Below are 12,455 nucleotides of genomic sequence, written 5' to 3'. Positions count from 1 at the left end.
TGGATGGCAGGATGAGTGGGAGAGTGAGTGGGAGGATGGATGGGAGGGTGGATGGCAGGATGAGTGGGAGAGTGAGTGGGAGGATGGATGGGAGGATGGGTGGGAGGATGGGTGGGAGGGTAGATGGCAGGATTGGTGGGAGAGTGGGTGAGAGGGTGGATGGGAGGATGGATGGGAGGATAGATAGGAAAGTGAATGGAAGGATGGATGGGAGGTTGGGTGTGAGGATGGGTGGGAGGAAGGGTGGACATAGCTGTAGGTGGTTAGACAGATGCATGAGAGGATGAGTAGATGAATGGCAGTTTGAAGGACAAGGGGGTTGGCGAATAGCTGAGTGGATGGATGGCTGTGAAGATGAGTGGATGCTTAGACAGATCCCATGGCCAAATGAATGAATTTTTTTTTTAAAGAGTGAGCTGGAGAGACGGTTCAGTGGTTAAGAACACTTGCTACTCATGCAGAAGACCCAGATTGGTTGCTAACACCCACATCAGGTGGCCCACAACCACCTGTCAATCTACTTGCAGGAGGTCTGTCACCATCTGGCCTCCAGGTGCATCCACAGTCAGGTGTACATACTAACACGCAGGCACACACGCACATGTTTAACAATGTCCAATCGCACAGTCTGCCCTGTGGGCAAACATGGCTGCCTTGTGAAACACTCGGTGACTGGGGGTTGGGTTTCCTCACAGGGATTTGTCACCTGCTGTGTGCTGGCTACTGCTGAGTCCCTCTTCTGGAAGCTGGAGGAGGGGTGGCCAAGATGGCGACTGAGATCTCCACTCGGGGCAGACAACGTGCCATTGGACATGAGGAATACAGCCTATATAGCAGCCTGAGTGAGGAGGAGCTGCTCCAGATGGCCATCGAGCAGAGCCTGGCAGACAAGACTCGGGGGCCGACCCCTGCTGAGGCCTCCGTGTCCTCTCAGACCAACCACCAGCCAGGACATTTCCACCCATGGACCAGGTAAGTGAGGAAAAGCTAATGGAGGGGATATGCACCCCTGGGCACCTCAAGCTTCATATGCCCCGGGCTCTTCAACCTGAACCAAAATATCCTGGTCTCTGACCCCTTAGCGGCCTGCATTTGTCATCTAACGTCACTGTTTGGTGTCACAGTGGGATGGGATCAGGGACGCCTGTGGCCCAAGTCTTTCACATAAGATACAGTATTTGCTTATAGCTTATGTAATCCCACTAAGTGTTTTAACTCACCACTAGGTCAATTTTTATTACAAATACAAAGGACACATGACTAACAACATTACAGCCAACAAGAAAGACGGTCTGTACCACTCACTACAGATGGGTTTTTCAAATATTTTTGATCTGAAGTTGGCTGACTCCACGAGTGTGGAACTTCTGCTCTCTCAGGGCAGATTCCCTGAGCTTTCATTTTTAAGAACTTTCCTAAGGACACCCTAAGGTCTCGATGATGAGGAACCTGAAGCCTAAGGCCGACTAATGGGCCCAGGGTCACAAGGCTAGGAACTCGGAACTGACTAGCTCCCAAAGTCCAGGCTTGGCCTTGCCTGACTGATTTATGCTTGGATGCAGGGGACTGTTGCTCAGTGGGGCTTAGTGCTTCCAGCTCTGTCTACAGGAAGCACACCTGTAAGGCAAAAGAAGTCTGCCTGAGGATCATCCTGCCTGCTCTCCATGCCTCCCCCTCCCTCCCCTCCCCTCCTCCCCTTCCCACCTCATCTACCCAGCTGCTGGGCTTTCTAACAGTATGACCTGAGGCCACATGAAAAGCCATCGACACAGCCCACAGTGCCACTTGAGTAGTAGGAGAAACAATTGAAGCTTTACATCATCTTATAAAAACGTATGTTTTGTGGCAAGGCCAAATTATATAGCTCAAGCTGATCTGGAACTTGATGGTGTAGCCCAGGCTAGCCTCAAACTTTGAATCTCCTCATTGCTTTGGTCTCCTCATTGCTGAGGCATGTACAGGCATGTACAAGCATGACGCACAATTTACATATATATTTTTTATTTCTAAATATCACCATTTGTACTCACCACCAGTGTAAGAACGCTACATGAAGGCTCAGTGGCTAACATTCCTCGCTTCCATGCCGAATGAGCTAAGTTTGAGCCATGGTATCTATGTGGTGAAAGAAGAGAATCAACAAGTTGTCCTTTAACCTCCACTTAGGTACCATGGCATGCGGCACACACACACACACACACACACACACACACACACACTCATGTTTATCTCTTATCAAGCTTTTAAAATCCCGTGTATTTCACATTCCAAGTGTTTATCGCTTGCATGTGGCCAGTGGCTCCCAGGTGGGGCAAGATTGATCTAGGGACACCGTCTTTGCAGGGGCAGCCAGAAAGGTGCCTGGAATTTGCTCTTCATGTGCTTGGGAAAGAAATATATACGTTGTGAAGAGGCTTTTGCTGCCCTCACCCACCCCCAGCCAAGGGTTGGAGGTGGGGTGTGAGGGGGACAGTAAGCTGCTGAAACAGGTGGGATCTATGTGACTGTGTGGTCCATGGGCCTCAAATCTCAGCGTCCCCAGCAGCCAGTGACCCCTATGTGACCTTGACCTCGGGAAAGTCGCCCACTCCCTCAGACTTTCTGCTTCCTTGTCTAACAACTTTAATGTACAGGTTTTGCTAAGGTTAGCCGCAGCAGAAGTGACTCTTAAGTGGAAATGAACCATCTCAGCTCTGTCCCCGGGTTGACAACCATCAGTGCTTACACGGAGTCACACTGTTCCTTGCTGCTGTCAGTTAACCTGTATCCCACGGGCTGGGCCAAGGCCTGGGCACCCTGTTCTGAGAGGCCCTTTCCACAGGGATATCAGACAGGCTCCTTGGGCAGGGAAGAGAGCAAAGCCTTCAGGCTCGTAAGCTAGCTAGCCCTGACCACATCCCACTGGGGCCTCAGAAACCCTGTGCAGGGACCTGGCTCATCCGGTTCCTGTTTTGGCTGGTTCGGCTGAAGTCAAACGCAGGTTCCTCTTTCTCAGGAGAGGACTAGATAGAGACTGATGGGACTGCTACAGGAGCCACACATCGCTGAGAGCCTGCAGCCTCCTCCGAAACTCAGGAGCCCCTCCTGAGGCCAGGCAGTTTGTAGGTCCTGCTGATTCTGCAGAAATGCTTCCTCTTGCTCTCCCCGACTTGAACCCGGTTTTAGCCTCATTACATTGCCCTCCCTCCACATCCTACCCTTACCCTCCACCCCCCAGCAGAGGTCTAGGATCCCTGAGACTCATGACCAGAACTGGAAGTTAGAGAATGTACAGGACCTAAGATCCTGTGAATCTCCATCTTTGGGTATTACAATATTATCACTCAGGCTACAGGACATCATACAGGCTCCAGGGGGCTCCTTGTCATCCTTTGGGTTTCAGGTTAGCCAGCCCTTTCTCAGTGAATCCTACCCTAACCATTTATTCTCTGTCCTGGTGGCTCCTGCATGGATGCCCCTGGATGTCACCTCTAAGCCTTATTTGTTTGCTTCTGCCAGGGACCTGTGATGTTCATTCGGGTTCTCAAATGCCTGCTCTGCTTTCTGAAGCCTAGTCCTCACCATCTGGCAAAGGCCGCATATGAACAAGTGCATGGGTGGAGAGAAGGACAAAGGGCCATGAGAAGGGAGGTAGCTTTGGAGGTTCAAGTGTTTTCTGTGTCGTTTACTGCATGTGCAATGACTTCAGGTTAGATACCCCATCCCATTGAGTCCTGACCTAACCGCTTCTTACTGTCCCTTCCCAAAATGGCGACAGCTGAAGCTGCTCATCTCAAAGTGTCTTCTCCTTCTTCTCCTCCTCTTCCCCCCTCCTCCTCTTCCTCCTCTTCCTCCTCTTCCTTCTCCTCTTCTTCATCCTCCTCCTCCTCTTCCTTTTCCTTTTCTTCTTCTCTTCCTCCTCCTCCTCCTTCTCCTCTTCCTCCTCCTCCTCTTTTGGTGCTGGGGATGGAACCCAAGCCCTAGCTTGGCAAAAACTCAGCTATATACCCTCAGACATCCCCCCCCCCATGTAGTCTTCTAGCAAAAATCCAGTGAAGCAGGATGGAGCCTCCCTACACTCTGCAGTCTGCATTCACTCCCCCTGTTCCCTAGGTGAGCAGTTCCTGGGGCCCCAACCTCATGACTGCCTCAGTTTCACTGAGCAGCTTCTGTGTCGGGCTAGGAGAGTCTCCTGAGAGCTTTCCAGTGACAGGACTTGTTGGGAACTAGGAGACGTTGTTCCCTTGTGCCTTGGTGCCTTTGTTACTGTAGGTGAATATTTTTAGGCAAATAAATACTTGGAAGCCAAGAACACACTTTGGGAATGCACTTTGTCATTGTCTTTAAAATGGAGTGCAGAGTCCTAAAGAAGGAAACCATAGGAGGACCCCTTATAAAGCACGACGTCTCTTCTTAGGGCCACCTCCCCACAACCAGGTGAAGGGACAAAGTACAACAGTCATGAAAGTCTCTTGCCAAGCCTGGGCCGGAGAGCTCCCAAGAGGCCTACCTCACTTCCTATCCAGTGGGGAACTTGGGTCCATATATGCACCCGACCAAGAGAGCCTGAGGTTACTATGGAGAGGCAACTCCAGCTGACCTTCAAAGCCTTCAAATGCCTGCATTTTATTGAAGGTTGCACTTCTCAGAAGGCGAAGGAGTGAACCATAAACCTGGACTTGCTTGGGATGGGATGCATGGCTGCAGAAGCCTCCAGTCAAACCACAGCCCGTGCTGGATCCATCCTACCCCGCACCCACCCAGTTTGCAGCCCAAAGAAGGCCAAGGCTGAAAGTGCATGGGAACCCTGCAGGGTAGGCTCCGTAGTGGAGCTTGCTGTGTTCTGGGGAGGAGCAGACGAGCCCTACCTGGACCTCACTTAGGTCATAACCTGTAAGCCACATCCCACGGAAGCATTCTCCTCTCTGATGACTCAGCCCAGTGGTTAGCTCTGCTGGGAATTCCCCTGCCGCAGCCAGCAGAGGGGAAGTGGGGGCCTTCTGCTTTGGTTTGAAAGCACAAAAGTCCCCTGGCTTCCCATCCAGCCTGAGACTCAGAGCTTGGGTACTGTGAGAAGCCACACAGCTGACCCCCCAGACCAAGGTCACGCAACCCAAGTTCAGTGCTCCTAGAGCAAGTTCTCTGGTGTGCTCTCAACCCCTTCCTGCAGCTCTGTGGGTGTGTGGCCTTGTCACGCACCTGTGGCCTCTGAGCAGTTAAGGATCTGCAATACTTGACCCAGAAGTCCGCAGTCCCAGCCCTTGACTCCAGGCTCTTCATTCTGCTGGAATGGGGACAACACACCCCTGCTGCCTTGGAAGGTGGCAGGAGAGTGCTTGGAAGGGCTCTGAGAAATTTGTCTTGCACACTGGTGACCTGTGACCCAACCGTGACCTTGCATTACATCAGCCTTAGCACTCACCTCAGTGACAATCCTTGCTGGCAGCACTTCACATGGAATGCTCCTCATTTTAGGTGAAGGTGGCAGATTGTTTGTCTGTTTACCTGTGTGCATTATCTTACTGAAACATTTGAATGGCAGCAAAAGACTAGAGGCCACATGAATTGGGAATCCCAGGGCTTCATGGAGAGCCCAGACCTGCTGACTATAGAGATAGCCTGGCCGAAGCTGCTTTCCTAGGGCCAAGAGGAGAGAAGGGAGCATGGGGCATGTGCAGACAGGCCAGGAGAGAGACAGGTGGTGCAATCCTTATCTTGGGTGATGACTCTTGGATCTGTGTCACACTGATTTTCTTCAGCCACATAGACAGGGATGCACACCTCTCGCCCCTCCCCCTGGGTTGGTCCTGACCCTACTTTGCAAGTAAAGAAACAGAGGCATAAAGTTGGGGAAGTGTCTGTATCTAAAGGCACAAAAGCAGTGTTGGGGGCATGGAGCAGAAGGGAGGGTTAACAGGCAAGAAGAAGCCAGGCCCTGGAGGAAGGGGAGACTTAAGCACTGTCTGATTCTCAGCCCTGTTCACCTGCCCTGTGGGACCCTGAGCTGTGCCCACTTGGCCTGCTCGTCTGTGAAAGACAGCAATATTAATGTCCACTTTAATAAGAACAGAAGGAAAGCACTGACTGGGTGCATCAGTGCCTTGCACAGCTGGGAGATATGTATGGAAGGGTGTAATGAGTTGGGAGACAGGAAGACTGGAGACATGGAGGGCAAGGGTGGCCAGGCCTCAGCCTGTTTTGAACCATGCCTCTTCTTCACTTCTCTCTTGAGGGCCCCTACTCTGCACCACAGCCTGGCTTTGCTGAGAGATCCACAGAGTCTGAGGCCCCAGCCTGCCCTGCCTTAAATGGTCAGGATCCTCCCCCAAAGGTCCTCTTTACAGCAGCTGTACCCCATGGTGTGCCAGCCTCAGAATGAAATCCTAGACTCCACAGACAGAGCCCCACCTCCTTCTCTGGGCATCAAGGAGAGTGCTGGGTTTTCAGACTGACTTGCTAGGAGATGATAAGGGGTGGAGTCTATTCTTCCTGCATCGCCAGCCAAGAGCAGAGGGGGCTGGCTGCCCCATCTCCATCAGGCCTTCTGGTAGAGTGGGATTGAGGCTCAGTATAATGAAAGTAAAATGAAACTCTGGCTTGAGTCAAGTCCTCTCTCTGTGGTAGCTGACTTTCGTCTTTCACTAAAGCCCGCAGGACATGGCTTAGAGGAGAAAGGATTTATTCAGGCCAATGGTCCCAGAGGCCTCAGTCCATTGCCAGGCCCAACGTTCAGCAGAACATCACGGTGGTGGAAATTTGTGGCGTAGGAGGCTGCTTGCTCATAGGAGCCAGGAAGCAGTGAAGAAGAGGGAAAGGGGCCAAGGACTTGTTCCTTTCAACGACTGGGTCGCATGTCCTCTGTTTCCACCACCTCCCTACAATATTATCTATCCTCTTGTCATTTCTGTTGCTATGATAAAAATACTCTGTAAAAAATGCAGCTTGGTAGGAAAGGGGTTCATTCCAGCTTACAATCCCAGGTTCTAGTCCATCCCCTGGGGAAAGTCACAGCATCAGGATCCTCAAACATCTGGTCAGATCACAATGGCTGGCAGTGTAGAGTAGAGAGAAACAAATGCATCCGCATGTTTGCTTGTGCTCAGCTTGATTCCGCTACTCTTGCCTAGGATTGGTGCCACCCACAGTAGACCTGGTCTTCACAGATCAGTATGACTTAAGACAGCACCCACAGACATGCCAAGAGGGCCAACCCAATTTAGCCAATCAAATTGAGATTCTCTTCCCAACTGATTCCAGGCTGAGTCAAGTTGACAATTAAAGCTACCCTTCACACCATCCAATTTTGAAGCAGTAAGTGGATCAGGATCCAAGGCTGAGAACAGAGCCCTCTTGATCCCTGTCACTTCCCCAAGGCACACCATAGTATGCTACTGAACTGGGGACAAGCCTTCAATACGTGAGCCTTTGAGGTACACTGTGCTCCACAAGATAGCTAAGCATTTCACACTGGCACTTGAGACAGGGGCTGCTTTCTTCCCACTACACAGGTAGGAGAAGTAAAACGCATGGAAAATGAGCTTGCCTGCAGGTCACACGAGTGGCAGCGTCTGGGTTTAAATCCCTGTCTGACCTTCCTTACACATCCTTTCGCTATACTACTGGGTCACTAGACTACTGGGTCCCAAGAGGGCTATGGGGTACACAGTCCTCGTAAGTGAAGCCAGCAAGGTGAGGTGGAGGGTCCACGTGTCTTGGCTTTTCAGACTGGCTCTCCTGTTCCCTTGCTTGTCCAGGAATCTCTTCTCCAGCCCCACTGAGGTCCCCCCATGGCCTTTCATCCTGATGCCTGCCACCCAGCGACCGCTTCTCACATCCTCCCTGGTGAAGAATGTCACCTTGCTTCATATCTGCGCCCTTGTGGTTGGCTGGGGAGGGGGGCGGTGGGGGCGGGGGTGAGGTTAACCTCATTGTTGTCTTATATGGTCATTTAAATCTCCAAGGGCTTCCTCCAAGGGCCAAAAATAATCCAGAGACACAGCAGCTGTGTCCAGCACACAGAGAGGGCCCGGCCATCTGCTTTGGTTCAGAGCCCTGTGTCTGTCTGTCACTTAGACTCTTCCTCCCGGCTCGCAGCTCACCCTCCATCCTCCTTACTGGCTCCAGCATGACTCGCTTCTCTTATGCAGAGTACTTTGCTCTGTTTCACTCTGGCTCTGCACCTTCCAGGTCCCCCTCGTCTCCCGAGAGCCCACCGGCCCGTGCACCCCTGGGTCTGTTCCAAGGGGTCATGCAGAAGTATAGCAGCAACCTGTTCAAGACCTCCCAGATGGCGTAAGTGATCGACCCCCCCCCACCTGGTTCCAAGACCACCCTGCTCACACCTCCAGCTGAGGCAGCAGGGAGAGGCTTTGCAGCCCTAGATCCCCTTCCTGCTGTGTCTAGAGTCTAGATTCTAGTGCTCCTACTGCCTGCTAGGAATGGCATTCGGGCTGTGCTTGGGACTGACCCCTCAGATATTCTCAGAGGTTGTGACCCTGCTGCTGGAGGAGTTCCGTGGGTCTCTGAATCTGGGGAGGGAGAGGTTCAAAGGGCTGGTGTGTGTGTTGGGGGTGTGTGTGAGGAGTTGGCTTTCACTTCTATTCATCCCTGTCTTGTGTCTCCCCATGCCACCTCCAGGGCTTCATCTGTGCACATCTAAATCCCCACCCACAACACTTCATTTAAGAGCCAGGTGCCAAAGCCCAGTACTAACCAATTAATTGGGGCCAAAGGAGAGGGTTCTGCCTGGGGTATGGAGCTAATGGGACATTTGTACCTCTTTCCTTGCTCTGACTCGGAGTGTCCCTAAAAGCAGTTTAAAAAGGGGGGCCCTTTGCTGGTACCCTATTTCTGTGTGGCAGAGAGGAGGATACAGCTGGCCAGTTCTCACTCTCAGCCTTCCCAAGCCCTATGGCCACCAGGGGCTTTGAGGTTGAGAAAAAAGAAAGTCCCAGTTCTAATCTCAGTACAACTGCCTACCCTTGAGTGCCTGCCATAGGAGGGCCTGCCCGCCAGGCTCTCCTCTCTGCTAGGCAGGCTTGGGGAAGACAAAGTTGTCTTCCAAGACCCTGTGCAGCTTGCTTCTAGTCCTTGGTGGTTTAACATGCCTGGCAGCCTCTCCCTCTTTGGGGTGGGGACTTTGTCTGGGCTCATGGAGAAGCTGTTAGTGTGTGTGATGCTGAGAGCCCCAGGATCTGTGAATCCCAGCTAGGGAGACCCACTCTGGCTGGTGGGTCCTGACAGCAAGTATTACATAGTGGGAACCTCCCCTCACCAAGGCCACAGGACCAGCCAGCCCATTCCACCCCCACACCCCCCCACACACACTTCAGCAGTAGCCACATACCCAATGGGCCCCTCCCTGAGACTGATGGGGGTTGGTCCTGCTGCTCCTGAGTGGCTCTCAAGCAGGTGGCTATGATGGTGTTGATGGACCTTCAAGATCTAGCTGGTCAATCGCTTGTCCTTGTTGGGTCTCTGGCTTCACCCCGTATCTACTATTAATAACCCCGAGGCTGAGACGCAGGAGGAAGTGTCGCATGCTGGAGGAAGCAGCTGGGAACTTTTGGGGGTTGGTCCTAGAGATTCCCCCTAAACCCATCCTAGCTCCTGATCCCAGGACCCTAGCCAGTCATGGTCCTTACTGACTTGGTAGCAGGGGACAAAGGGAAAGAGATTGCAGAGAACAGACAGAAGAGTAAGTAAATGGATAGATGAAAAAAAATTGCCTTCAAGGAGCCAGACAAAGATGCCCCCCACTGTGGCCTTGAAATCTTTTGACATTTAGAAATTTTAAACTGTGAAGGATTCTAATTTATTAATCCTTCAAGTATTGTCATTTCGCAGCAGCTGGGAGTAGGGATAATGAATTCGATGGGGAGATGGGGAGACAGGAAGGCTGGGGTAACAGGGAAGGGAGGGACCTTGGCAGATCCTTGCCTTTGGGAGCTCTTGCTAGCATTCAACCCTGTAGGTAGCTGTGCCTGGTACAAATCGAGGGCCCTCTTTTGGGAAGGTCCCTAGTTACTGAAGATTTCTCTGCAGTTCTTAGCCAGTGTTAGCATTCTGTGCCGGAGTCTCCCTGGTAGAAACAGTTTGGGTGTGACGTTAACTTCAGCCACAGAAAGTCTCGGGCCTGCTGGGCTCCCACCCTAATTTGCTTGCATCCAGTGAGCTAGAGGGCACAAACATTAGGCCCAGAACAAGCTGAATACGAAGAAGGAGAGACCTCAGAGCAGACACTGGCTCCTGCCCTCCAACAGGACCCAGGCCACCCGGCCCTGCCTCTGCATGCAGCTGAGAACTGGCTGCTGCTTGCTCTCACAGGGCTATGGACCCCGTGCTGAAGGCCATCAAGGAAGGGGATGAAGAGGCCTTGAAGATCATGATCCAGGATGGGAAGAATCTTGCAGAGCCCAACAAGGAGGGCTGGCTGCCGCTACACGAGGCTGCCTACTATGGCCAGCTGGGCTGCCTGAAAGTCCTGCAGCAAGGTGAGGACCATCTCTGAAGGGCCAGCAGGGTACAGGGCTCTCTCTCTTGGTGAAGAGGTCAGGCCATGTAATGGTCGCCACAAACACAGTTAAAATCACTGTGTTGCGGTGGGGGTGGGTGGAGTGGTGTGGAGAATTGGATTCGGGGTAGGGTTAGGGTGGACAGGCCTCTCCCTGTTCCTGCCCCTGCCTCTTGCTGCTGTCTCTCCATGCCTTTCAGCCGGCAGAACCTAATTCCTAGAAAAAGAACGAGGGAAGAAGAACTAAATTCTGGGACAGCCACTGCTAGTTTGTTCCAGAATGTTCCAGGGGCTGATTTGGTGTGGAAAGGCTCAGGCACAACTGTGCCTGTGTACTGCCAAAGCTGTTCCCACCAACTGTGGGACCCTGGGCTAGTTCTGCCTCATTTCCGAATTCCATCTTTCTATTAGGCCAGATTAGGATTAATAATACCAAGAGGCAGGTGCTGCTCTGGCCATTGAATGGTCCCAACTCCCACCAAGCACACCTGGAGGAAAAGTTACATGAGATATAGCCATTCTAGCAGTGACTAAGAGGGCAAAGGAAAAACAGACACTTTAGATCTGGGGGCTCAACCTGGGAAGGCTTCCCAGAGGAAGTGGCATCTAGTTGCATTCCTACTGCCAAGAACCCAAGCAGGTTATAGGGGATGAAATGAAGATAGTCTGGGCTTAACAGAATTCAGAGGAGGGAGTTCCATACCCATCCTTAGAACTGCGAGGAAGTCAGAACACGTGCCTTGGTAGAGTGGTACCTTCCATCACAGGTTTTCTGATCTCCTCCCCAGCCTACCCAGGGACCATTGACCAACGCACACTGCAGGAAGAGACAGCATTATACCTGGCCACATGCAGAGAACACCTGGATTGTCTCCTGTCGCTGCTCCAGGCAGGGGCAGAGCCTGACATCTCTAACAAATCCAGGGAGACTCCACTTTACAAAGGTGAGTCCCTAGGCTGCGCTTCCCATGGGCCAGGAAGTCCAGAAGTAAAGTGGGCAGCTTTTCAGATTTCTACCATGAATTCCCAGCTCTGAGGGGTCCCCTTTGCAGAGGGTAGAACCCCTCCAAGATGCATGGTGCATGCTAATTAGATCTTGTGTTTACACATGGGATCACCCAACATTTTCCACAGGTCAACCTGCTGGGGTGGTGGGGAGGGTGTGTCACTGAAGCCTTAGTTGAAAAGATGGGGCATAGGTCTGTGACTTACATCAAGCATGGGCACACACTCAGACTACAAGCATGCAGGGTTTGGCAAGGGGCTGGGTGGGAATGTGGGGGGGGTGCTCACAGAGGGATATCTGGGCTGAACCCCAACAGGAAGGGATTTACCATCTGGCTAAGCTTCTGCAACAGCATGGGCAAAAGCCAGATGGTAGAAGAAGGGGTGCGTACCTCTGCCATGTTTATGTAGGCAAAAGCCCCCTGGACAGCTCAGCACTAGTTCAAAGGTGTGCACTGGCTGCAATAGCCAGGTCCAGTGTCTGTGGGCAGATAACCTGTCATAATAGCTGGCACCTACTGAGTACTTATATACTGGCAAAGAAAGGTGTTTTCCTTAAGCCCTCATGTACGTCTCCACACCCGTAAGTGAAGCTAGGGTTCTCATTTCAGACGTAAGGACCAAAGGCACATCTGTGATTTGGCCTCCAGCACATATAATATTCTGCGGGCACCTGAACGCAATATGGATGTGTCTTCTATGGGGCCCTTAGCTGTTACCTGAGACCTCAGCTGTCCCAAAGAGAACTGTAGGAAGGAAGCATGCTAAATACCAGCTTGGTGGCTTGACCTTGGTTGGACCTATTAGGTACCGAAGCCCCCAGCTCCTGGCTCCTGGATGTGGCCTCCTGTGGACCCTCCCCGGAGCTTCCTCTAGGAAGGCTTTGCTGTGTGGTTCACAGAGAGAAGACTAGTGCTCATGAGGTGGGGAGAGGAACCCCTGGAAACACCATAGGCAG

At 52.2% G+C, this 12,455-nt stretch overlaps 1 protein-coding gene and 1 long non-coding RNA gene across 3 annotated transcripts in view; one reads left to right on the top strand and one right to left on the bottom strand.

Annotated features, from left to right (window-relative positions):
* Window positions 1–9,459, bottom strand: part of LOC110306978 — a 12,865-nt gene extending 3,406 nt beyond the window's left edge. Inside the window, exons 1-2 of the long non-coding RNA XR_002379338.2 lie at window positions 9,326–9,459; window positions 2,031–2,115 (exon numbers count right to left, since the gene is read on the bottom strand). This is a non-coding gene — a long non-coding RNA (uncharacterized LOC110306978). The remainder of the gene's footprint in view (window positions 1–2,030; window positions 2,116–9,325) is intronic.
* Window positions 1–12,455, top strand: part of Asb2 (ankyrin repeat and SOCS box containing 2) — a 35,152-nt gene that overhangs the window by 9,656 nt on the left and 13,041 nt on the right. Inside the window, exons 2-5 of one of the 2 annotated variants that reach the window (XM_021179159.2) lie at window positions 696–972; window positions 8,167–8,271; window positions 10,306–10,472; window positions 11,281–11,436. In XM_021179159.2, the coding sequence (XP_021034818.1) occupies window positions 767–972; window positions 8,167–8,271; window positions 10,306–10,472; window positions 11,281–11,436 (634 nt within the window). In that variant the 5' untranslated portion in view covers window positions 696–766. Of the gene's footprint in view, window positions 1–695; window positions 973–7,695; window positions 8,272–10,305; window positions 10,473–11,280; window positions 11,437–12,455 lie in introns of those variants that run through there. The other variant, XM_029484726.1, reaches the window with a different exon arrangement.

This window comes from Mus caroli, chromosome 12 (assembly GCF_900094665.2).
Source record: "Mus caroli chromosome 12, CAROLI_EIJ_v1.1, whole genome shotgun sequence".
Lineage (NCBI taxonomy): Eukaryota > Metazoa > Chordata > Mammalia > Rodentia > Muridae > Mus > Mus caroli.
Note: the sequence above shows the minus strand (reverse complement) of the source record. Positions and strands in the feature narration are given on the sequence as shown.